The 19,769-nt window shown below is 36.6% G+C and overlaps 2 protein-coding genes across 2 annotated transcripts in view; one reads left to right on the top strand and one right to left on the bottom strand.

The window, feature by feature from the left end:
• Nucleotides 1-4,550: 4,550 nt before the first annotated feature.
• Nucleotides 4,551-7,243, top strand: LOC141848399 (fructose-bisphosphate aldolase 1, cytoplasmic-like). The gene is made up of 2 exons (XM_074736424.1): nt 4,551-4,716; nt 5,972-7,243. The coding sequence occupies exons 1-2, from the start codon at nt 4,689-4,691 to the stop codon at nt 7,018-7,020; spliced, it is 1,077 nt and encodes a 358-aa protein (XP_074592525.1). The 5' UTR covers nt 4,551-4,688; the 3' UTR covers nt 7,021-7,243.
• Nucleotides 7,244-7,682: 439 nt separating this feature from the next.
• Nucleotides 7,683-19,769, bottom strand: part of LOC141811597 (uncharacterized) — a 28,851-nt gene continuing 16,764 nt past the window's right edge. The window contains exons 8-14 of the mRNA XM_074699616.1: nt 17,384-17,446; nt 17,205-17,301; nt 12,973-13,051; nt 12,684-12,895; nt 12,288-12,433; nt 12,058-12,180; nt 7,683-8,068 (exon numbers count right to left, since the gene is read on the bottom strand). Of these exons, the coding sequence (XP_074555717.1) occupies nt 7,925-8,068; nt 12,058-12,180; nt 12,288-12,433; nt 12,684-12,895; nt 12,973-13,051; nt 17,205-17,301; nt 17,384-17,446 (864 nt within the window). The 3' untranslated portion in view covers nt 7,683-7,924. The remainder of the gene's footprint in view (nt 8,069-12,057; nt 12,181-12,287; nt 12,434-12,683; nt 12,896-12,972; nt 13,052-17,204; nt 17,302-17,383; nt 17,447-19,769) is intronic.

Below are 19,769 nucleotides of genomic sequence, written 5' to 3'. Positions count from 1 at the left end.
TTTCCCTCAGCTTCATTGTGCTAAGTCTTCCTTTGCCAAGAGGTCGTACCTCCGGGACTTCACCTTTGCCAAGAGGCCGCGCCTTCGAGACTTTACCATTTGTCAAGAGGCCGCGCCTCCGGGACTTCACCATTTGCCAAGAGGCCACGTCTCCGGGACTTCACCATTTGCCAAGAGACCACGCCTCCGGGACTTCACCACATGCCAAGAGGCCACGCCTCCGGGACTTCACCATTTGCCAAGAGGTCACACCTCCGGGACTTCAGCATTTGCCAAGTCTTCCAACCTGGACTTTCCTATGAACTCAATTCACACGCGTTGGACCACCAACATTGTCTAACTTAAATTCATTTTAGCCAAACATTAAAATACAATTCACTTGAGACAAGATTGCACCAACATATTAGAGGTTTAGGGATAGTTAAGATAAGTAGAAGTAAGCTTAAATAACTTAAACAAATATATTCTAGTCAAAAACACAGAAATCAGTCAATTGATACTCTGCATCAGTCGATTGATAGTCTGAAAAACTACACCTCAATTTCAAACCAACTTCAGAAATGCTTAACTAATTCTATAAATTATGAAATTTCATATATACATTACTTATCTCAAACACTATTAGAGAAAAATAATTTTCTATGAAAATATATCTAATTTTTAAAAATGATATAAAGTTGAAAACAATTGAAAACTTCAAGGTTTCATTATAACTTTATATCAACCTAATCAATAATAATTTCTATCAACAAATAGACTTTACTAAGATTTTTTAAAATAATTTTGAAATGATTTTCAAAGCCAATTTTCAACCATGATCAATGGGCTAAATGCACATGATTTGCACATCAGCTTTCCCCATGATTGGTTAATACAAAATCAATTTATTTTGATGAAATAAAGGTCATTTTGATATATCAAATTGCATCTTAAATTTAGTTCATCATCCTAACATCTCATTTTGTATACTCAATACACACATAAGTCATCCCATGGTTTTTGTGAGATGTAAAATTGATTTTTCCCTAAACCTAAGGGATCATGCATTTCTATCTAGACATTCTAGATTTGATCATCTTACCTAAGATGTCAATTAATGTCATTTGTCCTTAATTATAGGGATTTAAAATTTTTGCATGAGTATGAGTATGACATACATCAAATGCATACTCTTTAAAAAAAAAATTTATCATCCTCAAATAATGCATTGATAGCGTTCCGCAAGTATACGGAATGTCGTCAAGTAATAAAAAGATCGAATCCACAGGGACCGTGGAACTACTTACTAAATCTAGCACAAAAAGGTGGAGAGAATATAGATCATGAGTTGTGTGGGGGAGATGGGAGTGTTCTAAAGTGCTTTATCCTAGAAGTCAGAGAAAGGGATCGACTGTGACACTGATTGGTGAAACGATCCTAGGACTTCGGACTCCTCAGAGAATGGATTAATTGACTTGGATCCTCTACCTTTCCTCAATAACTGTTCAATTGTAGGAATGTTAACCAATTTATCCAATTCAACCTCGTCAGGTATCCTCGAATTAAATCATTGGTGTTCTTACGTCACTCGTTATTGGTTCGAAACGGTTCTAGAAGCCCGGTTCAAGGTCTGCCCGTGTCACTCAGGCGCCCCGGAATACTAAAAGAACCCTATCCCCTGTCACTGGATATCCTTTTACAGATCTCTCCCCAATAACGAATGACCGCTAACTATCCCTCATAGGAATTTAACTACGCATTAGGAAACCCCTCGGAACTCGCCCGGTTCAAGGTCTGCCCCTGTTACAGAGCGCCCCGGTATACGGCCTAATGATTCCCCAATTCATAGTAAATCCCTACCCTCATGGATTCACACACACACAATTTATCATCAAGCACAAGCACAAATCCACAAAACAATGCACAGTTATATCATAGAAAACGGTAGATTAATCAAATCCAAATACAATCATCCATTACATCTGATTTATCCTACATCCTAGAATCTAGGGAAATCTACTCCATAGCGTGGAGATTACAACCCAAAAGAAAGAAAGAATACATCTCGTTCCCAAAGGTATACAAAGAAATGCAGGAAACTAGACTTATCTTCTTCCTCGGAGTGAAATCTCTGCGTAGATGGGATGAGGATGGTCTGGAGCAGTCGGATCGGTGATGGATCGTCGAATCTCTCTCCGAAATAGGCGTCGGCGGCTCTAGAACAACTCCGGTGGCTCTCCAAAGTCTCCCCCCTTTCCTAGGTCTCCATAGAGACCTATTTATAGTGCAGGGTTCGGAAGCAGCACGCCCCCGTGCACACGGCCGTGCCTGAGAGGCACGGCCTTGTGTTGGCTTCGGGCAAAGGAGGAAGCACGGCCGTGCCTTGGGGGCACGGCCAGTAGCTGTGAAGCTCCTGTTCTGGGGCACGACCGTGCCTATTAGGCACGGTCCAGACTTGTCACCTTGCTGTTTGATGGCACGGCCGTGCCTGAAAGGCACGGCCACACACTGTCTTCTCCTCAATTGCTGGACACGGCCGTGCTTTTCAGAGGCACGGCCTGCTGCTTGGACTCTTCTGTTCTGGCACACGGCCGTGCCTGGAAGGCACGGCCAACAGCAGTGGCTAGCTCCATGATGAAGACACGGCCGTGCTTTTGAGGCACGGCCATGACTTGGCTGGTTTCTGTTTTGAAGCACGGGTGTGTCTTTGAGACACGGCCTCTGGCTGCTGCTGAGGGGATTTTGGCACGGCCCGTGCCTGTGAGGCACGGCCCTGGCTTGTTGATCTTCTGTTTGGGCACACGCCCGTGCCCATTGAAACACGGCCAGAAGTTGAATAGACACGGCCGTGCCTATGAGGCACGGCCCTGTCTTGCCTTATCTTCAATGATGCTCCGTTTTGCCCGTTTTTGCTCCATTTTCCATCCTGAAACATGTAAAAGCACGAGCAGATCTCCGAACTAGGAAATGTAAGATATGTGCCTAAATGCATAAATATGGGATGCAATGTACACAAGAATTTTAAATTGATCAAAATCACTTTTAAATAATTATAACAACTACTTATCTAGTGGCTACATAGTTGTAGCTAATTCTAAATTCTAAATTTTAGTAGTGTAGCTACTCATAACTACTACAACATGAAAAATAAACTATTTCACTTTAATCAAAATTATTATACATAAAACACTATTATATCAAAATATTCTTTACCAACTTAGTCAAAATTACTTAAACTTTATCAAAATTATTTTAAATTGATCAAAATTACTTTTACATAGTTATAGCAGCTAACTAAGTAATTGCTATACAGTTGTACTTAAATCCTAAAATCTTGAACTCTAAATCCTAAATACTATTATATCAAAATACTTTTTACTAACTTATTTAAAATTATTTAAACTTCATCAAAATCATTATAAATTGATCGAAATCATTTTAAAATAGTAACTACTACAATATTACAATAATATTATATTAACTGTTATGTGTTATAGTATTTAGTCGTAGTTGTTACTAGGAACACATGAATTATCCTAAGCTCTAACCCAACCTAAAGAATTTTTTTATTATCTATTGTAAAAAAAAAATCACTATTAAATTCATTATACATTGGTTCTTCTGTAAAAAAAAAATATTTACTCAGTCCACTCCTTCCGTGTTCAAAGTCCAACTCATCTCGAATTTATTCCTAACTATTATAATAATGTTGAAAGTAAGAATTATTATAATATTATATAAGTTACTAGGTAGTCGATACACTAAAATGTAAGTAGAATTTTTTTTTAAATAAAACATATACTAGTAAAAGATGAGGATGATAATATTTTGATTTCACTGAAATTTAATTTTTATCTATTTTAATAAATTTATTTTATCATAACCAATTTGATTATGTTCTGAAACATATAAAAAAATGATAAATCTCAGTCAATCTCATGGACTCAATCCCTGGGATGGTCGGTCTGGTCCCACGGAAATTTCCTACCGACCACCAGGGTAAATCGAGAAGTGCATACGGCGGCCAATCCAGATACCCAGTATCCTTTGATTGTGTTCCCCATTTGAAAGAAAATTCTTATAAATACACCGTAGTTGGGGATCGAACTGCGGGTCCCTGAGTCATAATTCGGATGTCCTACCGTTGCACCATTGTTCCAGGGACTTGTCCTACCGTTGCACCATTGCTCCGGAGACCACATATAAAATATATACGGTGTGTGTTTATTTGATGATCTTGATAAAAGGGATGCATATTCGAAATTAATTTCGTTAAATGTGAGACGTTCGTTTGATTTTTATCCAATAAAAAACACGTCCATAGATATTAAAATCGAAAACCAAGGGGCCCATGGAAAAGCAAATCGGGTCGGCTAGGCGGCGTGTCGACATTCCTACCTTCTTTTTGTACCACATCATAATTAGGCAAACCCACTCCACTCCTGACCCCCTTTGCCGGTTGCAGTCTAGTGGGTCCACTCGCAGGCCGTGGTACGCGAAGGGGTACCTTTGCCGACTCTCATTGGGTTGTAGGTAGAACAAACAAGTTGTGCCCTAAAACCACTTCCTCCGCCACCCACAGCGTGAAGCCGTGAATCGTCGCGATCCAATCCTTTGCTGATTTTCTATTTATACCCACCACGGATCCATCTCCTTATCTCCGTTCCTCGCACTGCTTTGCTTGTGATTCTCTCGTCTTCTAGTTCGAGATGTCTGCCTACTGCGGCCAATATCATGGTACCGTTCTCTGCTTGCCAACTTTTTTGTGTTAAAGGTTTTTGTTCTTCTTCATTGGACTCGCTTGTGGATCTGTAGATCTCTGTCTGCACGGCGGAGTTAGTTTTCCTAAAGGAGGAGCTTTTGTTGGTTTAGTCGTTGGATTTCAATCTAGTCGGCGATCTGAATTTGTTTACTTCTGAAATAGACAACTTTGAACTGGTTGAAGGCCCACTTTTGTCTTGCTTGATTTTGAGCGCTTCCAGCGCATGTTCCGGGTTTTGGCGTTAGGGGTTTTGAGATCGTTTCTGATGCCCTGCCACTGGAACCGCGAAAGGTGGAAACCTTTTTCGGTTTTACTTGTGGATCTTCATGGATTTATACTGTCGTATGACTTTTTATTGTTGTCTGTACCTGAATTCTTCCACTTCTGTCGATCAATTAGAATTTGGAGAGTCCAGGGGCTTATATCATGTATACTGCCTCTGAATATTTTCTTGTTTCCTCTTCTTATCCTTGCCTGTAAAGAAAAAATGGGAAAAAAATTAATGTTCTGTGTTACTCCCTCTCTGATGAATTTCCTTATACTTTCTTTGTGGTATAATTATAGTATCATAGTTATGCCTATTGTTGTATCTTATCATGAATATAAATTGGTGTATGATTTCAGAATTTTATGACAAAAGTGGTTTAAACATTGGGGGAAAAGTATATGTTGCTCCACTTATGTTTTGCATAATTCTTTAGCTAAATAAGATGGTAGCCATTTTCCAAGAGCAATGAACTCTGAATTAGATCCGAGACTATAATATGATCAGGCAGACCAGTTGAACATGAGCTGACAATCCATTTCTTTGTGACTGACAATGAAATTGTTGTTCATGTATGTTTTATAAATGGAAATAGAGCTTTTGTTTATATTGATATGCTTGGCCCATGTGAAGAGTGCTTTACTATTTCTGAACTGATAGATGTATTTTTTTTGAGATGATACTCAGAAGTTGTCCAAATTTTTCAGTATCATGTGAACTCTAACTGATGTTGGTGACAGTTTAGGGTTGTTCTTCTAGCTGCTCCAATGTTCACAAGATTTGCATGAAAGAAAGTGACTTACCCTGATTGTTTATGCAATTTTTCTTTTGTTGCATACCACTGCATTCTCTATCATATTTACTCTCTTTCTTAGTGTAACCTCCTCTCGTGTGTCAGTCTTTCATTTTTTTTTGTTTTTGTCTTGTCTGGAATGAATACAAGTTTGTATGCCCTGATGTTGCAGATGAGCTTATTGCCACTGCTGCTTACATTGGCACTCCTGGCAAGGGTATCCTTGCTGCCGATGAATCCACTGGCACTATAGGCAAGCGCCTTGCGAGTATCAATGTGGAGAATGTGGAGGAGAACCGTCGTGCACTGCGTGAGCTTCTCTTTTTGACTCCTGGAGCCCTCCAATATCTCAGTGGTGTGATCTTCTTCGAGGAGACTCTCTACCAGAAAACTGCTGATGGCACACCCTTTGTTGATGTACTCAAGAAGGGTGGAGTCATTCCAGGCATCAAGGTAGACAAGGGCACTGTTGAACTTGCTGGCACCAATGGTGAGACCACTACTCAAGGGCATGATGACCTTGGCAAGCGCTGCAAGAAGTATTATGAGGCAGGGGCTCGTTTTGCCAAGTGGCGTGCTGTTCTCAATATTGGCCCCAATGAGCCATCGCAATTGTCTATCGATGCAAATGCTAATGGATTGGCACGCTATGCTATCATCTGCCAAGAGAATGGCCTTGTCCCAATTGTGGAACCAGAGATCCTTGTCGACGGGCCACATGACATAGCAAAATGTGCTGATGTTACAGAACGGGTGCTAGCTGCGTGCTACAAGGCCTTAAATGATCACCATGTGCTTCTGGAAGGAACCCTCTTAAAACCCAACATGGTGACTCCTGGGTCTGAATCTGCAAAGGTGGCTCCTGAGGTGATTGCTGAGTACACTGTGCGAGCTCTCCAGAGGACTGTTCCTCCTGCTGTTCCTGCTATTGTTTTCCTTTCAGGAGGACAGAGTGAAGAGGAGGCTACCTTGAACTTGAATGCCATGAACAAGCTGAAGGGGAAGAAGCCATGGTCACTTTCTTTCTCGTTTGGTCGTGCCCTGCAGAAAAGTACACTCAAGGCATGGCAAGGGAAGGCGGAGAATGTGGAGAAGGCAAGGATAGCCTTCCTTGCCCGGTGCAAGGCAAACTCAGAGGCAACTCTTGGCGTCTACAAGGGTGATGCTGCAGGAGGTGAAGGCGTCTCAGAAAGCCTCCATGTCAAGGACTATAAGTACTGATCATGTTTGTTCATTTTGAATCCGAATGTCATGAAGGACATTCAAGTTTGAGATATTTGCCAACCTAGGGATCTTTCCCGCTGCTGCTTGATGTGCTTCTAAATAAGTAGGGTTGCATTGTGCCACTAAACTTACAATGCTTGGATATTAGTTCTTTCTTTGTACTGCTCGTTTGTATTCCTTACAAGACTGGTTTTTGTTGAGTTTGGTTCTGTTTGGCTTAGAGATGCTGCTCTCTTTTCTTCACTTCAGTAATATGGTCGACCATCTAGTTTCAACCTCATGCTTGCCTCACCATGGAGTTGCTAACAGATCAAAACCATACAAGAAATTTGTAGTTTTTTGAATACTAACTATAAAAACAAAGGATGCAACATGCATACAATATGTTGGTGCTGAAACATCTGTTTGGATTCTCACCAAACAAATTAGCATTCCTCTAACAGCATCATAAAGAAGAACTCTGTTCCTAGCACAATTTTGACTGGAAGTATTCATTCGTCTACATCAAGATATTTAAGGGAAAATACAATCGCATTCTGGAACTAAAACAAATCAACAGATCTTGAGAGCCAGAGATACAAGTTTCCCAAATAAAAAAACTAAATCTGCTGCTTCACATAAAAACTTTGGCATAAGAAAAACTCAACTTACTGCATAACTGTATTTAGTGTAATGAGCATTTGGATGCTAAATACAGCAACAACTAATGGCAGAAATATTTTGTATGGATACACTGGTAATACAAAATTCCAATGGCGGGCATGACCGAACACCATGGGTTTAAAGTGATTGGTTCTATCTTAGAAACCAGAAAGGGCAATAAAAGAATAATAGTACAGTATAATGCATCAACTAAGGGGAGAAAAAAAATGGTCTATTACAGCATAGTTACTGCTGGATCTCACACCTCTTTGGTTGGTGCTAATGCATACTTTCTTGACAAGTAGCCGATAAGTGAGCTTTTAGGATGGGGCTGTATTTTACCATATAACTTCTTCCATGCAAGGTCGGAGTAGCTCGGACCATTTTCCATAGACCTTTCAATCTGCGAGTTCATCAGAAAACATAATTTACAAAGTCCACCAATTCTTATATTTCAATGTTGCATCATTTTTCACTTTAGATCAAGGATGTCCAACTGAGATTCCTTTCATGAATCGTTTAGTGAACATTGGATCGTGAATGTTTCATCACAAGTTGTAAGGTTTAGTTTTTTAAGAAAAAAGATGATTCGTCTCTTTCATGGAATAATTTTTACATCCTAAACTAAATAAAGTAATGGAATATAACATTGAATGTCAAAATATTGTCAATTGCTGATAATAATTCATAACAAAAAATATATTAGGTACATATCCCATATCCATACAAAAATATGTAGATTATTTCTATTTATTATAGAAGTCATTTTATCATAATTTATAGAAAATGGTCTAGGATCAAATTTTAGGAGTTAAATTAAGTTTATAGGATGCAAGTTTATAGATAAATTATTGTCTCGCATTGAGAAGGAAGAATAACAATAAATTGATATATAATATTATGGCAATGTTCCATTTTAATCCCATGTAATTCATATTTCTTATACTGCACATCCAACTTCCAAAACTTTTCATTTACACTCACGTTAGTCACCTCTGACGTTCCGCGATCACTCCACCTCCTTGACTTCTTAGATGTCTACTTCAAAATTTTGACATAGAACCTAGACTCATCTAAGCGATAGTTACAAAGAAGACATGAGCAGAATGTGTCGCCAATAGCAGTATGCATTAGTGTGTTGCAAAAAGGTGGCTATAAAAGGGAGAGTTCGCTGGAGAAGTTGGATGACTTGCCCACATCTATTAAAACCATCATTGTCATAGTCTAAATCACTGCATTATAGCACCCTCAATGAATGGGGCAACAAATGATGTGGTGTGAGTTCATTTGAAACATTGCACATTGAGTTAAGGAGAGTGGTGTTTCAGGAGATAAGATTAATTATTTTGCAAAATTGAATTTGGCTATTGAGAAGAACATTTTACTATAGACTTGAGGAACAATTTCTTGGTGCTCTCATCCCCTTCCTTGGATGGATGTTTGATTCTTGTGCAAACCAAACTAGTGGCCTCCATTTCCCCATGCAAAGCTCAATCCAAAAGGATCCCAAACTTCGGGGACTCACATCCCACATATGTGATATGAAGAGGTATAATTCTATGTTTCCTTACCATTTCACTACTAGTCCATTCCAAATCCCTTGCTGATTAACTAGCGAATAAGGTTGTGTTTTGGCTTCTTAAGTGTTCCATGGTTTCCTGTCCCACCTTGTTGCAAGCTTATACATTTCCTTCAAGATTGGAGTCGGCACAAACTTGATTAGTGGCATGTTTATGGCGAATTTAATACGATAGGTGTTTACGTTAAAAAAATTATGGCATTTATGTGTTGGAAGGTCTAGTTCCTAAACCATGATTGCTTTTGGGCACATGGTGATGCACATAGATAAGCATCGATAAGAAATTCATTAATGTTGTTGTCAAGTGCAAATAATCCCCACAATATCTCTAGCAACTAGCGTTAAATATGATTACAATCATGAATCTAACTCCTCGACCAAGGCATCTCATTGTAGCAAAAGATGGAATCTGCCACCCCAGCGACCCCACGATTATCTGTGAGGAGATAAATCGAGAAGTTGTAATTGGTCACTACGAGATTCGACCCTTGCCTATTTTAGCAATATCTGCTCCATAGTAACCAACTCAACCCTGCCCCGGGGGCGACCAAGGCATCTCAATTACAGTGAGGAAGAGGAGTAAAAGAACAGGAGATAACTAATTGCCTCATCCTCCTAGCCCAATGTCATGAAATGACAAAGTTGAAGAAGTAAAACTAGAGAGGCTAACCTACAATCGAAGAATTGTAGGCCACTAATGCCACTATGGCATGAAAATCCAGCCCTAAAGTGGGAGAAGTGAAGAAAGCGAAGAAGCTAGCTGTGAAGGTCAAAGTGGAAAAAGTGGCGCAGCATCTAAGTAAAGAAGGTCTGGGCAAGTGAAAATTAAGGTTTAAAATTTCGAGTAATGCCAAAGTTTTAGTTTATGCCGGAAAGATACGCCAACCGGCATGGCACAATATTTTATACCATGGAAGAAAACACTTTATGAAATAAAACTAATGAATTGGATAAGCTTTATAAATATCTTTAATTTGCCATGTCATCATTTAATTGCAATCAGATAGAGAATATAAATTTAGACGGATTTTTTTTCAATAGATATATTAAAATTAAAACATTAGGATAGATTTGTTAAAAGTTGCAAAGATAAAATATTTTTAACAATCAAGCCCAATAAAAACAACACTATCAGCATTGCAATCAATATTTATAATTAATCAAATTTAACAAGAATAAAGTAGCTCAGAAATTTTCTATATAAAATTTTGAAGAATCATCTAAGTCCATCCTCAATTAATAAAATAAAATCAACAAAACAATCATTGACCAATCAATTTGTAACAATTTCTTTTCCATGTCACCTGGACAACTTTGATGCCTCAGCCTCACTTCTTCCTCATCAGCAATCCCTCTCAAAACGAACTCACTTTCCACTTTGATCTCATATATCCCCTACCACATCTATATTGTGGGTTCTCTCCCTATAGCTCTAAATCCATCTTTGCTAGCAACCTATATGACTCTTCCTTTTATCTAAGCTAGGTGACAACTCAGTTAGGCTGTACAAATGTGTCATAAATGAATCTCATCATTCTACTTAAAATAAAACTATAAAATGATAAATAGCTAACTAAATATTTTAAACCAACTAAACTATAGTTATTTAAAATTAATTTACTTTAAATAGGTCAATTCATGTTTACCCATTTATGCATTCAGGTTGATGTTGTCAATCCTATTTGGATCGGGTTGGATCATGTTGTGTTATGGGATTGTGTATATTGTCAATCCTACCCCAAGCAATAATATCCCTCCCTCCCATTGCTTGTGGATGTCATACATCCATCCTTCTTACAATTACTGAAGCGGCTACCATCCTCCACCTCTCCATATGTGCAAGAGCCAAATTCATTCAGTCCACAAACACAGTTAAACTCACTTATGCTTGTTTGTCATTAATTATATTATAATCCATTTGGAGAAATAGATCTGCCACAAACATTCTAGAAAAAGCATGGCATACATACAAACATATATATATATATATATATATATATATATATATAAAATAAAACTTCGTGTTTGTTGATGGGAGTCACAGACATAAGAATGGGTCCTCTTACCAAACCTCCACACCTCTCTCAGCATCCAAATTGTTGTAGAAGCACACAGGATTAATGGCTTCAAACCCAGAGAAGCATCTAATAATGGCAATGTGTGTTGGATATTTTTTCCTTTTCTCCAGTCCCACCGTTCCCCTATTCTGCTCCCACCTCTCCTCATCATGCTCCTTCCCTTTTGCTCGCTCACTGTCCTCTTCCACTTCCTCTTTTGTGGGTGGGAGTTAGGATTGTATGCATTCATATCTAGAATATCTAATAATGAATCAACAGTGCCATTATTCTAAGTAAGATAACTAGAGGGCATCAAGAATAGTCAATCAGGAAGTGAACATGTCTCAGTTATAACAGGCACTTCTATTCAATTGTCAATAGACTCAAGATAATATTCTAGTAAAATTACCTCGCTCAATAACTTATGCAGACTGTTGAATCTGAGTAACTAAAGGTCGTTATGACTAATGTCTCCCTTTAAGGTATTATTTATGATAGTATCATGTGGGGTGCAAGTTTATCAAATGCTATGTCACAAAAATAACACATTTTACAATTTTGGCTGTCTAAATGACATGGCATGGCCACATGCAGGCAAAAGTAGTCATCTTTCACATAATTTATAGAATTATCTAGTATTAATCAATTAGTCAACTAAGTAGAGGATAGATATGTTTGATTTGTACTGAATAAAAGAAAGTTACATGTAGCAGCTTTATTGTTGAAAAGATAATCAGTTGATATTTAGTCAAGTACCTTGCTTATTTTTCCATCTTTCAAGTGATACCGGATACCAGACCAATTTATAGATTTTGAAAAATGTGAACGAATTGCAGAGATTGGATACAAGAAATTATCAACTAACATTGCTAGAAACACCTGCACAACAACCACATAAATAAGTAGAAGTTAGTCACATTAACTTCCAAAACCTTACTATTGTTTATAGACAGAATTAATTGGATTAAAATGGTAGAAGTTCTTACAAATCCCCATTTGTAAGAATCAAGTGAAAGAGTTGCCCCTTCTGGGGATAACATGTTGCATAGTTGAACCTCCACCTTAGTCAAACTCCACATTGAAAGAAGCTCTATAGCAGTTGATATAAGCAAGCAGGTAACTAGCAATAATCCTGAACATATGCACGACATAACATTATTCATTAGTTATTACATAACAAGTAATTGTTCAAAAGAACAATATTTTTATGTAAATTACCTAGAAGATGACAAAAAAAATTATAGTTCAAAAGTTTGAAATTCAGTGAATTAATTTTCTAGTGGCTCAAGAACCTATTGCAGCCATCCTCTATAGGATGGATAGCAAGGTCCCTTTTGGTTTGGAAATCGCTGGTTGATTGCATCAGGAAAAAGATAGCTCACCGGTGTACGAGGAAGATGATTCCTTAGATAAAGAACCAATATTTGGTGCTCGTAAGAATGCTGCAACATGTATGAGTGCCATAAAATATGGCAACACAAATCCCCAAGATAGATAGCAATGTGTAGAAAACAATGCACGGTTCATCATCCAGTTAACCTCTGATATATAGGATTCGAGTACAAATGTTTGCTTTCTTAGGTAATTCCAGTATCTACGTAAAAGAGATACAAAAGGTGAGCTAAACCTGAAAAGGTCTTGAAATTTTTCCAGAAAGTTGAGGCTACAAACCTTGAAAAGCTAAGGTCACTTGCAAGGGGATGGGGGAAGATAGCAACAGGCGGTGACCAAATAAGTCTCTTATGTTGTCCTGCAAAAAACATATTATATAAAGGTCATTTTAGTGCATCCATAACTATATAGTATCAGTAAGATATATAGTATTGGCAAGAGAAGGTGTTAAAACAAAAACCACCTACAACCATGTGCCCAAGAAAAATGAACCATGCGCAAGTTCAAAATCTTTGATTTTTTAATATCATTCCAAAAGGAGTAAAAATCAAGAGAGAATTACAAAAGTCATTTTCAAATGATCATACGTTCAGTTTGGAATACAATGTCACTATCTGGATCTTTATATCACACTGAAGTGTATCTAATATCTATTACAAAGTGACATGAGCAAAAAAAAAGCAAGAAATGTCTTTTGCAGAGTACAAAGGAGTCATGAGGGAGGCACTTAGGAAAACCTTTTGCTATTATTTATGAACTACTGATAGTGGACTCCAGACCCGAGGTCTTTGTAATTCTCACTTAGAACTAGGAAGTTTGATGTTTTCTTCACCCTTAAACATGTTGAAGTGAGATTATCTAAACTTCAGTATGACTTCTAGGGTTACCCCCTAGACCAGAATGGTAGTCATGAATAAAGATTCAATTTGAAGTTTCGATATATATTTTGTAGGGGTCATAATGGGCTGGTCACAGATCAAGAGCAAATTGGGCCAAGCTCCCTTTTGTGAAAACTTGAGTTGCGAAGCATGTAAACTCTCAAACACTACCTGCAAGTAAGTAATTTCCTGTGTTCCTAGGATAGACTTGTAACTACAGTGTGTTATTTAGGGCTAAGTTACCATGCGCTAGAGGAGCCAGAGGAAGAAGGTATAGTTGTTCAAGATGAAAAATAGGAGTAGGAGAAACTGCTATTCAGCCAGCTATCCACTTGTTTTATCCAACTTGGTTTATAACAGGACCGTACCTGAGTTCCTGCCTGCCAGTATCAACTAATTATACTAGCTAATCCTGAATGAAAGTTATGGTTTATCTTCTGCTGCACGACGGTGGACTGTGCTCATGTTGAGCTATAATAAGCTTGTACTGTTCTTCACCACAAGGTTCAAGGATCCCAATGGCTTGTGGTCACTGGTTGACAACTAGGTCACTTTTTGGACCCATTCTCCCATCTCTAAATTTCCTAACTAGCCTTCTCCTCTGGCTACTATTGGAGCATGTGTCTACATTCAACATATTGGTCCTGCCATTCCACTTCCAACTCCATATAAAATTGTCAGCAGGTATCTTGATGAGGGGGTGAAAGAGATCAAGATTTGATCATCTTGTTCAAGAAGCAATGGGATTTCTATAAGTTTCATTCATGTTGGATACTAGATGAGAAGGTGACAGAGATCAAAATTTGATCCTCAATGAGATTTGCAGTGTCATTCATGTTTGATGCTAGACAAGACCAGTAAGGGCAAGCATCATGAACTTATTTACTCCAACAAAAAGGATAATGTTTCATATGTCAGATGTCAGCGCATCAATATAATGTCAAGATATGCAATACAATATGATTTTGATCAACAGTGGAGTGCAACAAACTGTTGCAGAGTACATAGTTGATGATCGCTTAAAATGATGCTGACTTCAAGAGAGCCAATGACCACTAGTGTTATGATCTAGAATTTCCCTATAAATTATAAATTCTTTTGTCGCAATTAAATTAACTTTGGTTTATTTAGTGATACTTGGTGTTGTTTGAGTTTCTCTTCATTATTTATTTTTGGTCAGGATTTGATCCTTGGATGAATTTGAACCAGGGTTGTTTGGGCCTTTATAGGTTACATTCAGTTAGGCTTTGATAGTATAAGGTTAGCTTTAGCTGATATAGGATAAAAAGTAGGATAAAAACATGCATTCTTCTTGAACATTTGAAAGGGTTGAGGATCTTCTCCATCCAATCCTCCAACCTTCCACATCTCCTTTCTGAAAAATCACCATCTGTTGTTGAAACATTACTGCCACCTGCTGCACCCACAAGAACACCACTGTCGTTTTATTTAGAGCCCATAACAGTGGACCTCCACCTTCTTAATGAGTCCTTTCAACCAGTGAGTAGTTATAGTTTTGACTTTTTGGAGAAAGTTGGAGCATTTTCCCTAAAATTTGGTAATCTTGTAGCCTTCTATGTTTAAGGGAAGCAACAGGACAGAGTTTTTGACATGTGCATCTTGCATATTTGAAGCTATAATGAGCAAGGTTTCACCTTCTTTCAAGTCCCTTCAACACTCTGGTGAGTAATTGTGATTTTTCTTTGGATTTGGGATGAATTGGGAGCATTGTTCCCAAAGAATTAACAGCTCTCTTTGTTTAAGGGCAGAAGCCGCAGAGAATTTCCAACAAATTATTTTGTGTATTAAGGGTTATAATGCGTTGTAGGCAAGTTTTCTTGTGGTTATTATTGGCATAGGGTTGAATACAAGTGAATTTTTGCACATTAAACACGGAAAACTTTAGTGCAAGCCATCAAAACTGTTAGTTAAGGACAATTGGAGATCAATTTAATTTCCTTGTGATTCAGAGAATTCTCCTTCCTACAATTTGTGTTTAAATTTCATAAAATCATGTTTTAGCAAGTAGATGACTCATATGATGTGAATTTGATATAAAAAAGAATTTCCTGGGTCTTGAGAGCATTCTTCCTGATATGATCATCTTGAAGTGGATGTTTTCCTGCTAGTTTCTTTTTGAAATATGCAGAGATATTGATATCTTGATTTATCTAAATCTGAACTTTGTTCTCCATTATGGTGTCAAAATCATGATTTTTTAATGTTTAAGTGCTGAAAATAAAAGAACACTTGGAAAGCATAACCATAATCTAAAGATTTTGGATTATAAAAGCAGTTTAACATGGACCAATTATAGCAATACGGGATAAACTTCATAGTATGATTTCTTGTCAGATTCCAAATGCTCTTGGTGATTTTTCTTTGAATCATAACCTTGGTAGAATTGGTTATACGTTGTAATCTAGATTTTCATGTTATTTACTTTCTTCAAATTGTATAAATAAGAATGCAATGGGTATAATATGAATAGTTTGATGAATGGATTTTGTAACATGGATAGTTTGATGGATGGATAACAATGAAAGATAAAGGAGATCTTTCTTTGTATGATGAGGTATACTTTGGGTAGATGCTCATACTATAAGGGATGTGACTACTAGACTATTGATAAAGGTGGAGCTTTTAGCCCATATTAATAAAAGTGAGGATCTTAAACTAAATAATTGGAAGCATTGCTATATCTGAAAGCAAAGGAACATTAAAGTCATAAAGGTGTGGCTAAAATGTTGAAGCATGTAGATAATTTTATGATGATAATTCAAGATAACAATTTAGGGTTGTAGTAATTCATGATAATAATTTTATGGTGATAACTCATGGAGATAATTAATGGCGATAATTTTATGGTGATAACTAATGGAAATATATTTCATTGTGACAAAATTAATGGTGATAATACCATGCTGATAAATTTATAGTGATTTTTTACTTGGTCATCATCTATGTATATTCCTTGTTGATATGTAGGACATACTTTTGCTCATTCCCATTTTGTAGGCCTCAAGGTTCACTTAGTGTAGTGGATTTGAGGTGGAGATTTCATTAAAACAATTTTATTTACCTAGGTTTCATTTCTAAGAGGTTTTTTTAACAAGTCTTTCCGAGGGAGACATTCACTTCATTTGTTGTAAAGAATTATTTGTCTTATGGCTCATTTTATAAATTGTATTCTTATCATTATGTTGATTTGGATATGTTCCCTTTGAGTTATGGATAGTTCATGATGCTGGTTTGATGATTTTGCATTTCCAAGTTCATTGTGGCTTTTTATTTGGTTTTTACACATTGTTTGATCAATTTGATGATGTGTAGTTCAATCCTAGGAGAAAAGTATTGCAGCGAGAGGTCAAATACTATTATTTGGAAGTAAAGAGGCTAGAATTATAGGCATCATCCTACTTCCATTATTAATTTCTTTGTCATAGAAACAAATAAGAATGATAAGGTATGTATTATGTCTCACTTAATATTTCAAGATAATTGCAAAATCATGCAGTGCTAGTTCAGGAGGTGAATAATAGATTAAAAAATGCCATAGATCCACTTCATTAAAATAAAAATAAAAAACTTGTTTCAGATGATTAATTACTAGAAAGATCACAAAGCAATTACCAGCGATTGCTGCAAGGGTCATGTCATCTGAGTATCCACCATCACTAAGCCCACTAACAACACCATACAAGTCTTTCCTAAAATCTTCTGCATGCATCTAGGAATTACACAAAATGTAAGACTTGCATATTAAAGCATGTTAGTTTCCACTTGATTGTGAGATGAGATGCCAAATTTACCATCATGCAGCCTCCCCACAAAAAGAAAGTTTTTCCACCAGTTGCGAATCCCATAGAGCAAGGCTAAAGTTACAGGTAAACAATACAGTGCAAAAATAATTAAAACAATTCCTCAGTATTAAATTAACTTGTACTGTCAAAACTAAAGAAAAAACAAATGGTTCAATGTTGATATAATTTGATAATTAAAACCCATGAACTAAAAATCAAGTTAAAACAGTGAGGTCTAAGCGGGTTGAGCTTCAAGAGCAACAGTAAGGAAAAGACTTAGATTCACCTCTTTTACATGAAAAAATAAATCAGAGGTTGAGATTGGCAGCACATATGAAGGTCAATACCTTTAATAGAAGTTTATTTGAAGTAATGCTTACCAAATTTGTCTATCAACACCAAGCATATTACAAAAGAGAGCTTGCTTAAATGGGATTTCCTTTCTGACAAACATCCATGTAGTATAGATCAAGGTTTAAAATCACAATTTCAGCTTTATTTTTTTTAGCATGTGGTATGTAAATGTAACAAGGATCTTGTTATTTAAGGAAAAATTACTTACCTTTTTCTTTTATTATTTTAGAATTCAAATGAAGCTAGTGCATGGCAGTTTTATGTTTTTAGTTATTAATAATAATTGCAGGAAACGCTTTTAATATGGTAAACAACATCAGCATATTCCAGCATGCACATGATGCCATAACATCATTTATGGAAGCTTGCAGCTAGTAGGAAAAGAAGACACAATAGAATGAATCAAGGCAGTTTTGTTAGTAGACAGGAACATGGATGAATAGGTTGTCTCATCTCATGACAGACCATTATGTTCAAATACAAGAAGATAATCACATCTAAGAGTGCATATAATAGGCAGTGTAAAATTAGTTAATAGTAAAGCAGACAACCTACTGAATACTAAATAGATTCATAATAAACAAGCATTAAGTTAATCGAATACATTGAGTTGTCAGCATTAACTATGATCATATTAGGCAAGAATTGTTTTGTTTGCAGGTAGAACCTCAAGAAATATTCAATGGCATAATGCTTGAGTAGTTGGCTATCTGATTATGATAGTCAATTGGTGTATCATCTATTGTCATTGAATTACAAATGTCCACAGGAATCAGAAGCATTTTATTTAAATAATGAAAGATAAGTTATAAGATAGAAATAACTAAAAAACAGGAACAATTTGCTCTTGGCACCTTGGGTTAATGGATAGATAATTTAATTTGTCAAACTTTTAGTAACTTTAACTCTGCTAAACTATAATATCATACATATCCTTTTTAGCTTAATCATATCGATATAAATACTAGACATTCCTTTTCTCTAATAGCCACCATAATAATAGTTATCTAGGGACTCTATCATATGTGTATATAACTTTTATTGATTTGAAAAAAAAAATTATGATAGAGCTCTGAGACAGACAATGATAATAGTGGATATTGTAGAAGAAAAGAATATTTAGTAATTATATTGATTTGATAAAAGATATGTATTCATAATATAGCTAACTTATGAATGTGGGAAGTTTTTATAAAGGATAAGATGAAAATACTAAGATCCAAAAACAAATAGGTATAAAATGAGAGAAAATTGATTGAGAGGACATTCTAAGACCGATAGATTCTGTAGTTAGATCTGAATCTATTAGAGCAGAGGAAGGGTAGAGGAACAAAAAGATTTAGGCAATGTAACAAATATGACTTAATTGATTAAGATATTAGTAGTGAAATAGCTTTGCATAGAGCTAAAGTAGAGATAAAATTCATTAGCTGACCATGCTAGTTGGAACAATCATAACTTGCTGATGGTGCCAATGACCTTGAGTAAATGAAAAGAATCATATTGTGATATTGAACTCAAATATTAACAGCTTTCGTCTGGTCAAGCTTTTCACAGTTATGGAAAATACTTGAACTTAGACTCCCCTCTTCTCAGATCCTAAACTAATGCAAGTCAACTTGCTAATGGAATCTACATGGTTTTTTATGACTTTAAATGGCTTAAACAATGTGTTCAATCATAAGGAACTACAACAGACCTACCATGATGTGGAGCCATTAATTATGTCATCGTAACAAGGCTGAATAACTCGATAACAATCTTGTATTAACCAATGGCATAGAGAATTGGCCAACGGCATAGAGAATTGGCAAGCCTATGGTTGCCAACTAGCCAAACAGTGAGCTCAGCTCGAGCACTAATTGTCAAGCTAAAGTTTGGGATGTTGAAATCATGGTTTAAAATCTCATACCGTATCGAGCAAAATGGTTGAAATGTATCATTCTGGTAAATCAGCGAAATTCAATACCACACAGTACCAAGGTTCAAAATCTCAAGTTGTGTTGTAGTTATCGCGCCGACATCTCCGATGCATTGTGTC

Source organism: Curcuma longa, chromosome 17 (genome assembly GCF_044706935.1).
Source record: "Curcuma longa cultivar G26 ecotype Majalengka, Jawa Barat chromosome 17, ITB_CL_G26_1.1, whole genome shotgun sequence".
Lineage (NCBI taxonomy): Eukaryota > Viridiplantae > Streptophyta > Magnoliopsida > Zingiberales > Zingiberaceae > Curcuma > Curcuma longa.
Note: the sequence above shows the minus strand (reverse complement) of the source record. Positions and strands in the feature narration are given on the sequence as shown.